Raw genomic sequence first — 19983 nt, forward strand, 5'->3', positions numbered from 1 at the left:
ACAAGTACAATATGGACAGTCACAGACAGGTAACTAAGCTAGGATGATCATACGAAGATCGCACTCCCTTCCCACCCCCTCCCTGTTTCCCCTCCCCCTGAAAAATTTTAAAGGGAATTGTGGGGTCTTCCAAACTCCATTGTCCCTTTTTGATGCTTCCAAGTTCATGTAAAAGCCCATGTCTTTTCTTTTTAACTTCAAAACCATGATTTCATCTTCCAAGTTGTAACACTTTTTCAGTCCCCTAGATATGTATATTATATACCAAGACAAGACGTCCACCAGTCAGTTTGTCATGGCCCTAGATTGAAACCCTCATGGTCTAACCATCTGCAAAAGTGATGCCTGTGTGTTCTAAAATGAGCCATAAAATCAAAATCTAGGCTGGGAAACTATGATTTAGCGAGTTAGCAAAATGGAGGTGGGGAAAAGTAATTCAAACATTTCAGTAACGTGTCCTACGCTTGAATGGGAGGATTTGAGAAATGAATTAAGTGGATGGAGGCCAGGGCGCTTAACATGTGAGAGAAGATTGGAGAAGGGGGTGATCTTATAAAGCTGACTGCATAAGCCCTAAATAAAATGGCAAGCCTCCATCTTCAGCATGAAGAAATAGAAACCAAAAACTGACAATGGCTGAGTGCAAGTTCTCAGTGGAAGGATCTCCAAGTTTGTTCACCTTTAAGATAAAATATCTAAAAACTTCCTAACATAAATACCAAGATAACCACAAGTTTTATTTTAAATACGGTATCATACAGTCATTGGAGATGATTGAAGGATGACTGTTGATGTGCTGATGACCCCCTCTGTACCACTTGAGCACTGCCTTAGGGAGAAATAATTACAAAGTAACATTCTAAGCCATTTGTTCCTTTTCTCTCACATTATCCCATCCTGCTTCATCTTAGCCCATAAATCCCAGTTCACTTTATCATTCTACTGGATGTTCTGCGCATAGAAACGAGACAATAACCACTCCCCAGCCCTCAATTGACCTGATTTTTAGCAAGTGACTTCCACTTGAATTTTATGCAACTTTATTCACACAAAGGATACGGTGATTTTATAGTGCCATTGATGAACATAGCATTACATTTTGAGTGATGGTGAAACAGTAAGTGGAAATAGAAGTGTGTTTTGTTAGATATTTTCCTGCTATGTTACTCCCCTGGAAAAGAGATTTCAAAAACATAAAGTAAATGGGATAGTATTAGTTGTGGCACTTTTCAATTAGAAACAGATTCTTTAGAAAGATTTATTTTGCTGCGTAAGCATCAAAAACTAGAACATGCTAAGACATGTTCTTTAGTACTGTGCTGCCTCATACATTGTGTTCAAAATCTAAACAAAAAGCGGTACTAAGGAATTTGTGCAAGGGTGGTGATAGTCTAAGTAGGTGCCGTAGAATAATCTGGGATATTTCCAGAGCTATGAGTACTAAGCCTTTTTTGGAGAGGAAGTGGCTGGAAAGAGAAGAATGCACAAAGTTCTTTTGGGAGAACTTGAATCATGGTATAAAGACCCTAATCCACATGTTGGGGGCTCAATAACATGCTAGGAAATGAGCCCTTTCCTGTAATAAACTGCTGTGGAACCTTATGTTCCATGACAAAAGGATTGGAACACCGACATGCCAATCCCACAACCAGGCAGCAGAGTAAATGCAGACCCTCAATGCTGTACCAAATTTTAAACAGCACGCTGTAACTAACTCGACATATTTCCTTATTCCACCCATCCCGAAGGACAAGTCTCACCCCACCCCCACCCCCATTTCTATATACACCTAGTGGTGAACTTGCTTTAAAAAGCATGTCGTATATTTGGAAATGCTTAGTTCTTTTCTGTTTGTGTTTTGTAGTTAAGGCAACTTTATCTCCCCCATCTGGCAATTTTCAAATGTGTTCAGACAACCTATATGCATGTATGAAGGGGAAGACAATACACTGTAGAATCTGTATTATTCACAACTCCTAACAAAAATTGGCTGCCCTCCTGTATACGTAGTGTTTCTGTTCATGGAAATATGTTTTAGATTTTAAGTAGGAGGACGCCCTTTTCTGGTTTGTTATTTTGTTGATTACTCCCCCCCAAAAAATGCAATGTGTTTGGGGGCAGGGTGGAGCTGCTCTGCTTGGAAATATCTGGATGACAAAGATTTGACTATTACACCAGCTCACACAGTCGTAGTGGGGGGCAACCAACACTCAGTGGAGCCAATGGCCTGGTTCAGACAACACGCTAAACCATGCCGCTTAACCACAAGTGGCATGGTTTAGTGTGTTGTCTGAACCAGGTCAATAAGGGCTGCACTTGGATTGGGGTCCATGTACTCTGATGTTACAATATTTTCAGTTAGCTTGGGTGGACTGGGCCTATTGAGGGGCACTGCCTCTTCCCAAAGCACAGGCACAGTTGCACAGGTGCAGTTCAAACCACAAATTATAAAAGGTAATGATGAAATTGGTTTGCAAAGAGGACACATATCATTCAAGCAAACTCCCCAACTCCAATAGGTGGACTACAGAGCTCTGCTAGTATCACAGCTTGTTGAGCTAATACAAATATGCAGCATGTTCAGAAGACTGAACACAGGTTTGCACCACGTGCTGTTTTTTGGCTTTTCCCTGCCAGTCTGAAACAACAGTGAGCTAAACAGGTTTGAAACTGAATGGAATTTAAGTCCCTGCTTGGTGCTTTGTGGTGTAGATTTTCTTTGCAACAGCCACACCTGCATGAACAATGCACACACTCATAACTAAATGTATGAACTAGCTCCATTGAAAAACTTTGTTTTAAGGTGATATGAAACTTCTATCTACAGTGTTTGCTTCTTTCAGATACACACGCATCAAGTAACAAATATGTTATGATCAGAGCACCAGACAGATGCACATTCTGCTAAAAATGATGTCCTCCCAAGGAATTATCATTCCCTCATGACACATGTGCATATCTTTAACAAGTGTATGTGTCTTAAAAAAAAAAGGGGGGGGAACTAGATCCACATCTCTACCTATACACATGCAACCTTTTCATAGAAACGAAGAGAAACAGCCAGGCCTATTGGACTGAGCACAAGGAGCAAATCTATTTACCAAGCCTTGTATGCTGTGAAGCTGCCAATTTCCTACATAGTCATAGAAATGCTATGGGAGGAGCAAAGAGATTTGTCTAACATAATGGACTATTTGGGTAGGTTAGAAGAAGCTGCAGGAGGCAGGGTGGCTGTTTTGCATTAGAAACTGCAGTGGAAGAAGGGGAAGAAAAAATGGCACTAGTCATGGGTATGAAAAACTAAAAGCAATGGGTTGATCCAGACGCTTGACTAAGAGTAACATAAATCCCACTGATTTCAATGGGTCTACTCTATGTATAAGTCCACTCCAATAACCTTTAATTTGAAGGTTATTTTTTCATTAAACAGAAGAAACACAAGGTGTAACCCTGTCCCTCAGAACGTGTCATTTAAACAAGTGTGCAAAGGGAACTAACAGGATTTAAATGCAGTTTGTCCTGGTGCTTTTTAATTACATGAGCGAAGTATTCGCTCTTGTATGCAGTGATACGACCATAGCTGCACTCCATTCAGGAAGATACTAAAGATAAAAGTAAAGAAAGGTGTGCATGTATTGAAACTGAGTTTTTGCCCCTTTCCCCAGGTCTTTCGGTAGATGATATTTCACACTGAAAAGTGTGTGTGTGTGTGTGTGTGTATGTGTGTGTGTGTGTACATTTGAAGTCTTCTCCAGACCTACACTAACACAAATGTCTGCAACATAGCAGGAAAACAACAGGGGTTGATTAGGAAGATTGCTAAACCATCAATGTGAGAGGTTCTTTTCTATCTTCATGGGGACAAACTTGACCAGCTACTACACAAGTGGAGCAGCAAACACCACACCCCTCTTTCTCAAGGTGGAAATCTAAAGCAATATAATTTTGCCTGAGAACTGATGACCTTTTTTTAGGAGATGGAGATAATTGGAAACCAGGTGTTTCTAAGTTGTTAATAATTTTAAATCCTGAGACCAGAGATAAATGAATAAATGATAATGGGGGAACAGGTTAAAACAGTTATCCCATTAATAGAAAAAAAAAGGAATGGCAGGGGATGCAGATGTAAAAAAAAGAAGGGAAGAAAGGCCAGAGTGGATTTGTCTCTTCTTATTCTCTCCACCCACTTAAACACAATCACAAGCCTTGCTTGGCCAAGGAAGCAGAAACTTCATCAGCCAATGTGGCAAGCTGTGGGGAGTCCACCATGTTGATGCTTCCAGTGGAGGAGACGTTGCTAAGGCGACGTGGAGAGGTATCTCCGGAAACAGTGGGCGATTTATAGACAATTTCAGCTCCATGGTCAGTCTTGGCTTTGGCGTTCTCACGAAAGGTCAACTTGTGACTCTCAATCTGGAACGAGACAAAGTTGTAGGTGAGGACAGAAAAGTAAGAGAGGAAAAATTGGAGGAAGTTGACACCCTTTCCCACCAACCACCTTAGCTAGTGTTTGGCTGGTATGCCAAGTGGTTCACTCAGCCACAGGTCTTCTCCTCAACACTGCTGTTTTTGCAAATGCGCTGGTGTCTGTTCAGGATTGGGAAAAGCCAGGGTCTCAAATTTTGATATATGATCCAATAGGTATCATTGTAAAAGACCTGATGTCCATGTTTCCTTGTTCTGGGAATCCTAAATAAATTGTATACTGTTGATATAAAGCAAACTGGGTGATAGGACGAGATGACTTGTGCAAAATTGTTGCCTTCTTATAGAAGCACTTTCTCCCACCATTGGAATACCAAAGATCTGAGGGCTGATCCAAGTCTTAGTCCACAAGATTTAAAAGGTATCTTTAACAAAACAAAACAAAAAAGTTGATACTATAGAACATCAGCTTTTTATCCAACAACAACAACAAAAAAGACACAACTAGTATGGTTTGTTCCCTCCCCACACCTTTAAACTTTTGGTATCTAACTCCCTTCTCGCTCTCACAAAGGTCATGACAACAAGTAACTACTTACTGGCATCACATGGGTGCAAGTCGGGGAATGGGCTCTCCTCAGGGATGGAGGGCTCCATGATGGGGGAACGAAGCCCAGTCTTATTGGGGCAGTTTTGTGCACCGTTCGTGTCTTCCTTGCCCTTCTCTCTCTGCATGTGGGTGGAGAAGGTCAGTGGGATGCGAAATAGCATCGTCAAATAAGATGACATGAAACAAAAAAAAAAAAACCAATGGGGAGGGAGGGACATATGGAAATGGAGGAGGATAGAGTATAAGAAATACAACTGCAGTGTGTAAAAGAAGCCACAGGAACTAGTGATGGAGAATTTAAGAGCTAGGGAATAAGGATTACATAGCACTGATTTGACCTGGACCACCACATAGCATGTTCTGGTACTATCATGTCCTATTCAGAGGATGGCTGCAGAATCTCATGAGCTTGCAAACTATTCGCCTACAATTACACTTACAATGAGTCTGAAATTATCAAAGATGTCTTGCAAACTAATCCACATAAACAGCCTGATGGCTTTTTGTAAAGATCCCAAGGATCACATCACATTTTTAAAAGTTAGAGCAGTATCTCCCAGAAGTAAACACTTAAAAGATCTATAGCATCCTACAGGGTGGGGGTGGGAGCGGGCAGACCTCTGTCCCCTACCCAGCATACTGTTCTACATGTAAGCAACTAACTGCAGCTCCTCCATGATGGAAGCTTGCAAAGTTCAGCTAGTGGGGGAGAATAATTGAGTGCAACCAATGGGCTAGATTTAGACTTCGCCACACTTAAAGCAGAACCACTGAAATCAATGGTACTTGTTAGGCATATTATATACATCCATTAACATGCCTTTTAACCTCCCTAGAACTTTGCTCCAAAATCTATAATCTCTTTTCTCTACAATTAGCAACTAAGTTAAATCATGAAAATGTCAGAAGTGGCATCATTTGTTCTTATTCCTCAGCAGGATTCTTCCTAAATGGCCTCACTTTTGGGGAGCACAATCACACTGCGCCCACCAAGTCAAAAAGCAGGTGCCGAACGTTAACAATGGAAGGCCTCATCTATTGCACTATGGAAGCAGTATGAAAGTGGTATATAAAAGGCAGGAGCCACACCAAGCAGGGTACAGCGGTATGAAAGCGGTATATGGGGTGTGTCAATGGGACCCAACAGTTGCCAGCGCACTTCAATACCGCTATAAAGCAGCAGTGTGGCTCCTGCCTTTATATACCGCTTTCATTGTGCAATATCCTGCTTGGTGTAGATTAGGCCGAAATGTTGCAAAGTTTTAACTTCTCTCAGGAAAAAAACACAGTGGGGGACAGAGCAGATAATTCAGATGTTCTAACTACATTAAACCTCCTCATCCTCATGAATTCCCCCTTTAATTCTAGTCTGGTTTCTCATGCCACCACCATTCACTGGTGCCTCTTTCTTCCTGCAACACAGCCATGTGGGTCCAAAGTCGTACTTAGGTTCACTTCTACTCATAGAATCATAGAATAGTAGAGTTGGAAGGGGCCTATACTGCCATCGAGTCCAACCCCCTGCTCAAGAGTGCCTGCAAGATTTTCCTTCTCAGATACCCTGAAATAGTCCAGCAACTGTAGTCCAGGAAATGCAGCAAGGAGAAAAGTAGTGAAAGAAGTGGAGGGTGGTGAAGGCCAGAAGGTGTGTGAATGGCAGTGAGAGAAGGATAAGGAAGCAGAGAAGTTCTCCCATCAGAAGCCAGTGCACTTACTGGAAGGAGCCAATGAGAGCTAGGAAGTTTTACAAGTTCATTAAAATGAGATGCGTCTGAGAAGAAAGGGCTGAAATGCACGTGAGTAGAGCCTCCCTCCCCGAGACAGGCGCAACAGATGAGGCAAATACAAACAAAGAAAAAGAATTAATTCTATTCCTGCATAACTCCCAGAATGTTGTTTCAAAACATATGTTGCATTCCTGCTGTTAAGGGCCAAAGGTTCTGCCTGAATTTGATCACCAACTTATGAGGAAAATAACTCCGCCTGGGCTGCTTTTGTACTTCTAACAACAGTGTGATATACAGGAGCCAGCAAGTGAAGCTTTTCACAGCATGAAGATAACAGGTATCACCACCTGCTAACACATCGTGCTGTTGTGGAAGGTAAGCAAACCCGCACCATAGAGGTGTGCAATTAACTTCTAACTACATATCATTGACTTCAGTGGGAGGAAGCAGCTCTGCAAGCTGACCTGACAGAATAACTGTGTCGGCCATCCTTGTATCTGTCTGCCTATGGACTGTCAAGTGTACATTATAGTAATTGTATATGAACCATATCAGACATTGTCTTAGTTTCCAAAGGAGCTGAAAGAACAGGACATCACACCCCGCTGCCCTTTTTGAAACATTAGAGCAGAGATATGCAACTTGCTGCCCTCCGGGTGTTCTGAACTACAATCCCCATAATTCCTTGCCACGGGCCATGCTGTTTGGGGATGATGGGAGTTGTAGTCCAAAAGATTGGAGGGCACCAAGTTGTTTACCTGCACCTCTTTGGGAGCATACAGACATACCTAAAACCAGGAGATGACACATTTATTTCTCCAGCTGGGTGAGGCCAATTTCTCTCTCATAGGTGCTGCAAATCAACAGGCATACTCACCTCCTATTTAGTTGTTGCCTTTGGTCCATGCTTCAGACTGTCTGTTGTTTTTTAAAAAAACTATTTAAGTGCTACTTGCACATTTGTGCAATTAAAAGGGAAGCTGGACTTACCGTGAATTTCCCCTTGTTTAATTAGTAGGACAGCAGGCTGGAAAGCTCAGCTCTCCTGGGTCTCCAAAGGCAAGGCCAACCAACTTAAATCGCAAGGTGGGAAATAATTTCCCTCTCATATCTTGGAAGATAGCAATCAGTCTGATTAAAAAAAACTAAGTTAATAAAACAGTCTACCAAAAGGCAAACTCACTTGAGGGAAAACAGGAAGCACCAAAAGATGGGAAAACAAGGAACTAGGAATAAGAGGAAGGGGGCACAGGAGGTGTCTGACCTAACACGCAGGAGACCCCATGCCTACAGAACCCGCACTGTGCTTGTCCGATCATCACACTGGTGAGTCAGCCCACTGACCTATCAACTAAACCAAAGAGAACGTCACCCTGTCCAATTCTTCTTTTTCATTTAGTAGTAGGGCAGCAGGCAGAAAAAGGGATGTACTGCAGCTGCTCCACATCCTAGGTGGGAAAGGACTATTCAGACTTCCAAAGTAGGAAGTGGTCATAGCACTTGCTGCAAAGCCTGCCTCCCACAAGGCAGCATCAGCAAAAGTTGTCAACGAACATGGATGGCAAAGACCAGGGGGGGATCTGCACTACTGCTTTTAAAGCGCTTTAAAGCACTTTGAAAACGTTTTGAAACCTGTATATGCAGTGTGTCCTGGGCCCCAACAGTTGTCAAAACTGTAATAAAGCGCTTTAAAGCAGTAGTGTAGATCCCCCCCAGGCTGATCCAAGTGGCCTTCCAGACGTTATTAGACTCGAATTCCCATAAGCCCCAGCTGCATGGTCAATGACGAGTATGGTGGGAGTTGTAGTCCAGCAACATCTGGAAGGCTGCAAGTACCCCAGCATTGCATTAAAGGTGTTTTGGTAAGGACAACTTCCAAAATAGGAACTTATATACTTGGGAAGGAAGGAAATAGGAACTTATGTACTGAAGGAAGCACTTCACATGGGAATAGTGACAAGAGAGGATTTGACCTCACCCCCAAATGCTATCAAGAGCTATAGTATGCATCTCAAGGTATTGAGGCAAAGCCTCTGGTTCAGTCTTGACTGTAGTAAACCAAGGACCTCCACCAGGGGCACAGAACATAAGAAGAGCCATAATGGATCAGATCAAAGGCCTATCTAGTCCTACGTTCTAGTTACACAGATGCCCTTGAGAAGCCCACAAGCCACTGTTCCCCAACAATAGGTATACAGAGGCCTACTGCCTCTGATACAGGAGGTAATATATAGCCATCATAACTTGTAGCCATTGATAGCCTTATCCTCCATTAATTTGTCTATACACCTTTTAAAGCCATCAAAATTGGTGGCCATAGATTTTTCCATAGCTGAGACTTTTGGCGGGAACCCTCCCCCTCAATCTACTGCACATGTCTAGGAGGATTCCCGCTCAAATCCCTCAGTTCTCCTGGGAGGAATGAATGAATAGTCGGCTTTGATACATACATTTACCAATGGACACCCAAAAGGGGAATGTTGACCGTTCCCTTGATAACGGGTATAGTTAGAATTTGGTTGTTGGTACCAATGTTTCAGTCTTGGTTGTTGAGGCATGGGGCTTAGACCCATTTTCTTAGCCGTATTTTCACTTTTTGAACAAAGTCCATAGCCTTAACTGCTTTTGAATTAAAGAGGCCTGCCCCATCAAATGGGTGGTCCTCCATTCTTGTCCTAGCCTCTTGAGACAGGCCACCTGATCTTAACCAAGCATGTCTTCTCAGTGCCACAGCGCCAACCATGACTTTAGCCCCACAATCTGCTTGATGCCTAACCGTGTTTATCTGTTGTCTTGCTAGACATGTTGCTTCTGTTTGAAAAACGTGTGCTAGTTCTCTTTGATCTTCCCCTAGATTGTCACACAGCAATCCCATTTTTCCCCCACAGAAACATCTGATACCTAGCCATAGTGGCCTGGTAATTAGAGACCTTGAGATTGAGGGCTGCAGAAGAATACAGTCTGTGCAGCATAAGGTCCAGTCGATGACCTTCCTTATCTACTGGAGCAGAATGGATTAGTTGTGAACATCCCTGAACCGATTCCACAATAATCGAATTAGGCTGAGGATGTCTGAGTAGAAATTCAGCATCTTTTTCTAGAATTCTATACATATTTTGAAACCTTTTTGATGTTGGGCCCATTGATGCCGAGGTTTTCCAGGACTGCTGCACTGCTTGGAAGAAACAGGACTACCACAGGCATGGTAGCCTCTGTATGCACTACATCAAATATGGGATCCAGTACCCTCTGTATTGGATGGTGGGTCCCTATCCCTAATGATTGCGCCATCCTTTGAATCTGGTCAGAAAAATGCCCCAGATCTTCTGATGGTGAAATTGAACCTTGAGTTCCAATGACTCCTTCTGCTGAGGAAATCAAAAGCGCAATAGAGGAATACGATGCCATATCGGAATAGTAGTCGTCAGTGGCTGACCCTGGAGAAGCCCCACATTGAGAAGCATTTTCCTTTTCAATGCCACATCGTGGTGAAGGTGTCGGTCTCGAGATCAAAGGACCTCCTGAGAGGGGAGACTGCTTTGCCCTTGAGGCCTGATCCGACAGCGATGGTTCAGTCTCAGCAGATACCAGTGGCGGTGGTGCTGCTGGCTGGCAAAAGCATTGGTCCTGAGTAGGATGCGTTGCTGATGCTGATGGCACTTCCGATTCCTTGGCGATGGTGGATATCCATAACCATAATGGTAAGGGTCATGTATACCATGCCAATCCCTACAGCAGTAGGCTGACCTAGGTGGCAATGACCATTCCGTCTGTCTGTCTCACTCGGATCTAGGAGAACAGGATCGGTGTTGTGGCCCTGGATAGTTGTAGCGTTCCTGCTCTTGGTATTGGTGATCAATTGAACACACCGAATCTGGGGAACCTCTGTGATCTGTTCTGCAGTCTTGAGATGAAGTAGGCATGCCCCTAGATTGAGGTGAGCCTCTCCTGGACCAGATTACTGCTGGACTATGCTCCCTGTGCAGCAGTGGGGAGGAATCCCTAATCTCACCCTCCAATGTCAAAGTGAGTGGTATGATGTTGATCATCGGTACTGGCAGATCTACTGTTGTCGGTACCGATGCTCCCATCAGTTCCAGGGTCGGTGAGTTAGAAAGATGATGAGTCAGTACCAATCTACGGGGTTTGGACGGCCATTCATCCTTGTGCATCGGCCTCTTCCTCTTTTTCTGCACCTCACACGGTTTTGGTGCCCTAGACAGCTTCTTTGCCATTGAGGCTGTAAGGGCCTTTCCCGGCATTGATGAGGTGCCTTTATGTGCTCTGTCTGTTCAAGATCCAGACAGAGAGACAGGAGCTGGGATTGTCGATACATCTGGTATCGTAGATGCTGAGGCAGAAGCCATAACAGACCTTGGGGTGTCAACCGCCACTAGTGCTCTGTTCCACAGCTCAGCCCGCAATTTGTCTGGCCTATGTTGTCTTGTTTGTTTGGAGAAGGCTTGGCAATTTGGGCAAGCTTCCACTTTGTGCCCCTCTCCAAGATGGAGGACACGAAGTTTATGTCCGTCCGACAGCAGCAATTTGCTCCCGCACTGGGTGCACTTTTTGAAGGGGGCCCTGAGGGCCATGCGCGCTTGAAAAATAGTTTGACTGAAGAGATTGAAGAAACAGGTAAGAGGACTTTTTTTTAAGAAGAGACAGAGTAGGAAAAAACAAAGCGTAGAGAATTTGAAGAAAAAATATGCTCAGCTATACGTGTTTTACTAACAGAGACGTTCCCGGCGTTTGATATTTGGAATGGTTATTTTTAGGTATAGAACACCACAACATTGCATTTTTACTGGTTTGATATATATCTTGTATTTGTTCCCATTGTTTTTGTACACAGACACACATATACACACACTTAACTAGATTGAAAAATTAAATATGTATTTTAAAAAATCATTATTAATATTGCTTTATCTACATTTATTGTCACCAGTGCACCCAACACAATTGCTGTGTTATTGTTATATTTCTCAGGGGTTGGGAGAAATTCCCTCTTCTGTTTAAGCTTGGTCTGCGTTTCCCACTTCTCTCACCTGTAGCCCTTTAATGGGAAGCAGATGAAGGGAAAGAGAAAGCAACACCCATGTCTGCCTCTGCTTCCCCCCCCCCCTTCTTTTTTGTCTTTTCCCCTACTGTCAGTGGGCGGAGGTTTTAGGCCTATACCCTGGAGCTCAGCCACACTGCTCCTCTTTGCCAAGAGCCAAAAACTGAGAGGGAAGCCCTCACTAGCTGGCAAGGTAAGCCCAGTTGGTTAGTCAGAGAAGGAGTTAAACTTTCCTGCTTGTTGTCCTACCATGAAAAAAGAAAGTTCATATGGTGCCTTTACAAAAAGGTATTTTAAGTTGTAAGTCTGCTCTTGGGATGAAGGGATGAGGAAATGGGATTGCGATGTCAAAGCCACCAGGCACTTAACACTGTGCACAGTCACCTTCAGGTTCAACTCAGAGAACTGCCTTTTTCTAAGCAAAGTGCTGGAAAGGAACAGACACAACATTGTGGGTATGCTTTCAGAGGTATGTCTTTCAGAGGTATGTCTGTATGCACCCTCAGATGCCTCTTGGAAAATATGTAAAACTTGATGGAGAAGGACAGAATCCTTCTGAAGGGTAAAATATAAGAAATGATTTTAAAAAGCAACTAATGAGCACTCCGTCCAAGCCAGCATACATGTTATGTGCAAACATATGTGGGGACCCGGACAGAGTCATTTAGTACAAGGAAAGGGTTAGGTATCCCTTCCCCAGTTCTTTTTCGCTCTCAATCAGATCAATAAGAGAGGAGTAGGAGCAACATGCACCAGTTAAGGACATACCCTATTTCTTCGATTCTAAGACACACTTTCCCCCCCATATAAACATCTCTAAAAATGGGGTGCGTCTTAAAATCGCAGGTGTGTCTTAGGTTTTTTTTTTTTCTGTTGGTGGTACTGAAATTAGTGTGCGTCTTACAATCGAAGAAATACGGTAAGCATAAAAAGTAGCCATCAGAGTATGTAATGTGTAGTTAGTCCATCAGGCAGCTCCCTTTTAATTCCGAGTGGGGAAAGCTGCTGAGCAAATAACCCTTCACTGCTAGTTTGGTGAATGTCGTAATGGTCTTTAGTAGGTATTGGAGATATTTACAGATAAAGTATGGTAAAAAGTGGGGACATTAAAGGTAATGAAAGCCAGTTTAAAAAATAAGGTTCAAATAAGCAATGGACTTGACAGAGACGTTACTGTTCAACAGCCAAATGCAATTTCTGGCCTGTTATTACCTTGGGAAGACTTCCCATCCACAGAGAATATCGAGAGGCAGAATGTTTACCTTTTTATTTCCTCCTCCAGGGGTATGAGTAATGTTATCTAATGAGCCAATTTTCGATTGCACTTTATCTTTGAAGTCCAGTTTCTCAGATTTCACCTCCACCAGCCCACCACCTATGGAAGAAATAAGTACAGGGTTAACAGATGCCAAAAGGTGAATACACCATAATGTCGCTCTTTTTAATGTGCTGCTTTCCCTTGAGAAGGTGATGTGTTTGGTCTCTTAACTTTAGAGTTAAGCAGAAGCAAATAATAAATTATATTCGTAGGAAGCAGAGCACCCTACAAGTTCACTGAACAGAATAATGCCAACCTCACACAATTTGTAAATTTACTTTGACCTCAAGTTTTATTACATGTCCATACTCCATTCAGCATCAGAAGAAGTGGTAATTATCGTCTAATAGTGCCATCTGAGCTAAATGCAAAATACTGTAATAGTAGTGGTATACTGGTAATCAACAGATAAGAGGAAAGGAGAGGTGAGTTGGAAGATATTGGGCAGGATGGGCTTGAACTATAAAGTCAAGAAACATTTCCCTTGGAGAGACTTGTTCAGTGTGTAAACTATGGCTATAGGGCAGGAATTTTCACGAATGTGTGTTTTGTTTCACCTACTGCTAATTTGTGGCTTGTTCATTTGACTATGTGCAGCTCAGTTTGTAATGAAAGTAAACACCAACAGTGAAACATGTCACAATTGTGCAAGTTTTACATTAAATGTTAACAAGTTTGCAGATGTCTAATATACCAAGGGAATATATACTATTAATAGTCTAGACCAGGGGTGCAGAGCCTTAGCACCAGGGGCCAAATGTGGTCCATTGGGGGTTCCCATACGGCAACATTCCCTTCCCCTGGTCCCATCATTTGATGGTTTCCCAGCTTCTGTGCAGTTGCTCTCGGCATTCTAAAAGGTTGAAATGCAGCTCCGAATTACTGCTAGTAAGTGTTTTAAGCTAAAATATATTGGCATTTTTGATCCCACCCCTTTTGCCTTTAGCCCTACCAGCCACTGGAATACAGCCCCCTCCCAAACTTCTCTGAAAGAGGTTCTGCACCCCTGATTTAGACTGGTGTGACCCTCCCTCTCTCATGGGCCCCCGGCTCTAGGAACCAAGGCAGCAACAGGAGGTTGCACCCCTAGCCACTATACCTAGCCACTACACCTGGACAAATTAGCCTACTGGCTTGTGTGTATTAGAGGGCTTCTAGATGAGATTTATTCCCCACAGTAGGCCTGTATGCCCTTCCTGCAGTCCACATCAGCCTTTCCCAACTTGGTAGCCTCCAGAGGTTTTAGACTTCTACTCCTATCAGCCCCAACCAGAATAGCCAATGATCAGGAATGCTGGAACTTGTAGTCCACAACATTTGAAGGGAACCAGGATGAAAAAGGCTGCATGCAGGGTCCTGACAATTTCAACAACTTATTTTAAAAAGATATATCTAGCAGAGCCTTGTAAAGGCAGAGGACTTCAGTAAATGCCTTGGAAGGCAGCCAGTAATCAAGGGTCTTTCCTCTACAGGAGAACCACTGGAGAAATTCCTGCATAAGTCAATTGTTTGTGAAGTTATTAAGTATTAATCAAGTCATCATCAGCATCATAATTCATATTTCTTTTATTATTTATTTATTCATAAATAAATGAGTCACTTTTCAGTCTGAAAAGAGCTCCCATAAAATCATTAAAACATCACCTACAGCAAAACTAAGAGCAAGAGAGAATCTTAAAAACAGAGTGCAGAGCTAATATATTTAAAATTCTAAAAAGCTATGTTTAGGTTTAGCACCTTGTCTAAACCTAAACAAAGAGACCACTCTAACCTCTCTTGGGAGAACATTCCACAAGTGGGATGCTGCCCTATCCCAGGTTACCACCAACCATATCCTCTCTTGGTGGCGGGATACACAGAAAGACATCCAAAGAGGATCTTAAAACTATGTGCAGGTTCATAGGGGAGGAGGTGGTCTTTCAGATATCCTTGCCCCAAACTGTTTGAAGTTTTATTGGTATGCACCGGCACCTTGAATTTTGCAATCTGGTGCTGCATTTTAAACTAGCTGAGATTTTTTAACATTCTTTGAGAGAAGCCCCACATAAAGCATTTGAAATACTGTAAATGGGAGGTGGTTAAGATATAAATCACTGTGATTCATAGTAACTTGAAATGTCACATGACTATGACATGATAGTTGTGCATCTAGGCTGTTCCAGGATAACAGTGTGAACCAGGAATTGACAGGAATCATGAAGATGACTAAATCCAATGTTTTTCAAATATGCACATCTCTCACTCAGGCCAGCTGTTAGTAGAGGCAAGCCCTCCATCGGAAGAAGCCTATCTTTCAGATATTTGGCAGATATAACTTTCCTACCCTTCTTGCACTTCCTTCCTTCCTTTCCTATCTGCCATCTCAGTGTTTGCAAAAGCAGTATAAAAACAATCATATGCTTTTTTAAAAAAATAAAACAAAACACACACATATATAGTCATCAACATCACCTGGTTTATGATGAATATTGTCCAAAGACCCACATTTGGATGTTACATGGCTGAGATCCACTGGCTTGTAAACAATTTGTACCTGTGAGAACAAAATGAAAAAGTGCATACAGTGTTTGGGGCTGGGTGTATTTTAATTTGGAAAAGTATGTTTGCCTAAAATAAGCAGAAAAAGTGAGACAGATGACACACTGGAACCCAACTGGAAAAGAAATGCCGTTTGAAAACCTAAAAGATTGATCAAACAAGCACAGGCAGAAGAAAAGTGTTCCACCAGTAACTGTGAAACCAAAGCACAGGTCGTAGCAAAGTCTCCCAACCACAGGCAAGCATGCACAGACTTTGACTGATTGGTTTTTAAAGATTTAAAGAAAAGTAACAAGGACCACCATACATGAGTAAAATAGATATAAAAATATATCATCCATTTTTCCAAGCAAGTGTATCTACTATTCTAAAAATTAATTATGCTCGTTTTAAAGAAAATATATACTTCAATCTTCCCTTGTTTCTAATATATTTGTTACCTTAATTTATGTCCATGTTATTCCAAACTAGCTCAACTTTATAAATTTATTTTTAAATTAAGTGGGAATCCAATTGATGTAGCCATGCATAAAAATTAATCTGTTCCATATATATAGTTTTAAACTTTCCATTCATATATTATAAGAATAAAAAATATAATCAATGATTCTAAAGGCAGTAGAAAGCCATTATTTATTTTATAGTTGCAAGCACTGCCACAAAGGTTTAAAACGTCTTGCAAGATCACTTGTGGCTATAACTGTCATTATGTTTATTCATTTCTACAGCATGCACAAATTCTTTATCACACATCCAGAAGAGAGGTGGGAAAACAATGGTAATTAAAGGTGCTTAAATGAGAGTGGAAAAGTGTACAGAAAGGGTGGGGGACAGAAAGAGAGGTATAATCAAATAAAATATGCTAAAGAAAATGTAAAAAACCAGAACAAACTAAATACCTTTTCTGATGTAAAACTTAAGGTTTATGTCCACAAAAACTGAAAGAACAGAAATAGTCAATGTGCATTGAAAGGGTTGTTGTTTTTATAAAGGACGTTTAAAAACTATTGTGACAGTACGAATGGTACCTGAAACATTGGGATTGTAAGCATATTGTAGTAAAGATTCATTTGTCCAGAAATAAAACATATTCTGAAAGCATGCAATCACAGCAAAAGTTCATCAAAATTCACTGTTGTCTGCCCAACTCTCAAAAATATACCAAAACAACTGAATTTCCAAAGCCCATAGTTAAGCAAAAAAATAAAATAAAATGGTTACATTGAATACCATCACAAAACTTCGCATGTGTAATATTCTTTACTATGAATTATCTATTAAAATCATTACCATCACCGTACAATTGTGACACATTGAACCATTTCACATCGTTACTGGGGTGTGTGTGGTGGGAAGATACTTTTAAACAAAGCATTCCTGAACTTCAAATAGTTACATATAGAACACCATATATGGCGCTGGGATAATGTAATGTTTGTATATCATGATTCTGATCTTGTATTTGGCTAAAACCCATGTTGGGTTGCCTTAATAATAAAATTCTAACAAAGCATTCTTGAACTTTCAAATTGTGAACACAAGTTAACAAATGTACAAACATGCATGAAAAGTACAGATAAAAGCAAATATTGTATTAGTGGAAATCAGGTTACAACAAGCATTAATGAAATTGTGGAAAGGAATACAAATTGAGAAAAGACAAATGGCATATTCCCAGCATCCTCCCAGTCCATCCTTGCTGTCTGTACCCCTCTCAAGCCACCAATCAATGGTGTGCTCAGCATTTGGAACCGTGTAATGGGTAAGTTCCTCAGCTGTCAATCATTATCTGGTACCTCCCCCATTCAACTTACAGCTGTTAACTGCGCTTTCCCTTCCTGCTCCCACCTCCAGAGGAGCGTTTTAGAGGTTCCAGTTCTCAGTGGCTCTTTCCACTTTGGGCCTGGGAAGGCTATAATTTTTTCAGAATTCTCAACTACAAGCTGTCACAGCCCAGTAGAAAATCCAGCTGCTAGAAGAGGAACCAGAAATGAGTAAGCTTCCACTGAAACAATTGAAATTATAATGGTTTAGATCCATGGCAAAGAGCAATCTATATGCAAACTATGGGTAGTGAAAGCAGAAAAGGAATTCTAAAGATCCTAACCAGCCTTAGAGATTGTGATAAAATGGGTTATATGGACTCCAGACAGGTGAAATCTCAAGTAAATAGATCTCAGTTAAAAGGATCTCCTTTTTCATCTGTCCTATTGATACAAAATCTAATACTTTTGATGTCACCAGCAGAAGAAAGCAGATGAGGAAAGCCCAGTTAGCCACTTCTTTATGAGAATGGTTTCTTCAATGCTCGTGGGTTAGTTCCTTAATATTTCTTCTCCAGTTTTACAATGAACCAAAGATTTCGCTCATAGGAGTCCCACTAGGCTAAAATCAATTACTGTATTTCTTCGATTCTAAGACACATTTTCCCCCCATATAAACATCTCTAAAAACGGGGTGCGTCTTAGAATCGCAGGTGTGTTTATTATTTTTTAGAATCAAAGCTTTTGTTCTGTTGGTGATACTGAAATTAGTGTGCGTCTTACAACCGATAGCGTCTTAGAATCGAAGAAATACGGTAGAACAAAGAAAAGTCCCCCCCCCCATCTCCTTATTTCTTTTAGTAACATAGCATAACAAGCAGACCATAAAAACCAAAAAACCCATAGTGGTGTCATGTCTAACCCTACTGCCCCTGTTTCGGGAGAAGGTGTTTCAGGTAATCAATCAGAATCAGATTCAGAACTAGAAGACGCAGCACCAGACACCAGCCAGCCTATACCAGTGGGGGAGGAAGCTCTCACGGGTGATTCCCCAGCTGGGAGTCAGCTCCCTCCATAGCTTATCTCCTCAAGGCCAAATCCTACACACTCAGTGGGAGGTGAGTGTGCTTCCGGGGGGGGGGGGGGGGCGGGAGCTTTCCAAAACACTAACTGATGCCAGGATCTGCAGGAAGCTGAAATGCATGGCGCGTAAAGAAGTCGTGAGAAAGTCGGAGAGATTACACCAGGCGCTTTGAAGTTACGGCATTTGAGAAGTAATTTCTTTCTCTTCTTTTTTTTTATTTATTTTTTATTAGACTACTAAATAAATACAAACAAATATAACAATTTAACATACCATACATAGAAAAAAAATCAGATACATAACAGATTACTTGAATATATAAATGTTAACATATAATACTTTATCCATAACATAATCCAACATAATCCAACAAGTGCTCCCCCTTCCATTCGGGATCATTCCTGTTTCCAAAATCTTAACGCCTCTTCTGATGGTGGTTTCCCACTTCCCTTAGAGAACACAAATATTAGGAACTGTTTCCAAATTTCATCAAATTCGTTCGTTTTTGCTATACCTCGTCTTACTTTAATGTTACACGTCAATTTATCATTGATAGCAATATCCCATACTTCTTTATACCATTCTTCAATACAATAATCACCTTGAATCTTCCAGTTCCTAGCTACAATTAACTTTGCTGCAGTCAGCAAATTTGTTATCAATTCCTTAGTTTCTTTTTTACACTTTAAATCTTCAAATAGTGAAAGTAATACTACTCTTGGTGTCTCTTCTATCTTCATTCCAACAATTTCTTCAATCTCAGAGAACACCATCTTCCACAATTTTTGCACAAATTTGCATTCCCACCACATGTGTAAATACGTTCCTTTTTCCCCACAACCTCTCCAACAATTTGCTGAGTGCTGCACTTTTATCTTATTTATTCTAACCGGGGTTAGGTACCACCTCCATATGATTTTATAATAATTCTCTTTTATTCTCACTGACATATTTCTTAACACTCTTTGTCTCCATAATCCTTCCCAACTCTGTTTTCCTATTTGTACCTTCAAATCTGTCTCCCACACCAATTTTCCTGATTTGTCCGTCAACCCTTTCTCGAGCAATATTCTATATATCTCACTCATTAAACCTTTTATTACTTTACTTTCTCCCTTATCCATTTCTTTTTTTGCAATTAGTTCCTCAAACTTCGACAACTCTCTACAATCTCCATTTTCTCTTATCCAATTTTTGGTCCATTGTTCCAATTGCCAATAGCTTAACCAGGTTAGTTTTTTATCTTTTAAAACCTCTTCCAACTCCCCAAGTGTGTTCATCCCTCTCAACCATTCCCTTAATTTCATTTTATTTTTCTCTATTAAGGCTTTACTTAATCTACTCTTTAAATTCCCAGGGAAATTCTTTAACATTATTACCGGTGATAAAGGAGAGATGCTCGAAAGTAACTCCCCTTTATATTTACTCCAAATTTCCCAATGGAACTTTAAAAATGGAA

The 19983-nt window shown here is 41.3% G+C and overlaps 1 protein-coding gene across 5 annotated transcripts in view; it reads right to left on the reverse strand.

Annotated features, from left to right (window-relative positions):
• Positions 1 to 3689: 3689 nt before the first annotated feature.
• Positions 3690 to 19983, reverse strand: part of MAPT (microtubule associated protein tau) — a 182222-nt gene continuing 165928 nt past the window's right edge. For 2 of the 5 annotated variants that reach the window (XM_063138300.1, XM_063138299.1), the window contains 3 exons: positions 15591 to 15672; positions 13084 to 13196; positions 3691 to 4413 (listed from right to left, as the gene is read on the reverse strand). In XM_063138300.1, coding sequence (XP_062994370.1) covers positions 4198 to 4413; positions 13084 to 13196; positions 15591 to 15672 — 411 coding nt within the window. In that variant the 3' untranslated portion in view covers positions 3691 to 4197. Of the gene's footprint in view, positions 4414 to 5024; positions 5155 to 13083; positions 13197 to 15590; positions 15673 to 19983 lie in introns of all 5 variants that reach the window. The other 3 variants (XM_063138304.1, XM_063138303.1, XM_063138302.1) reach the window with 3 other exon arrangements.

Source organism: Elgaria multicarinata, chromosome 11 (genome assembly GCF_023053635.1).
Source record: "Elgaria multicarinata webbii isolate HBS135686 ecotype San Diego chromosome 11, rElgMul1.1.pri, whole genome shotgun sequence".
Lineage (NCBI taxonomy): Eukaryota > Metazoa > Chordata > Lepidosauria > Squamata > Anguidae > Elgaria > Elgaria multicarinata.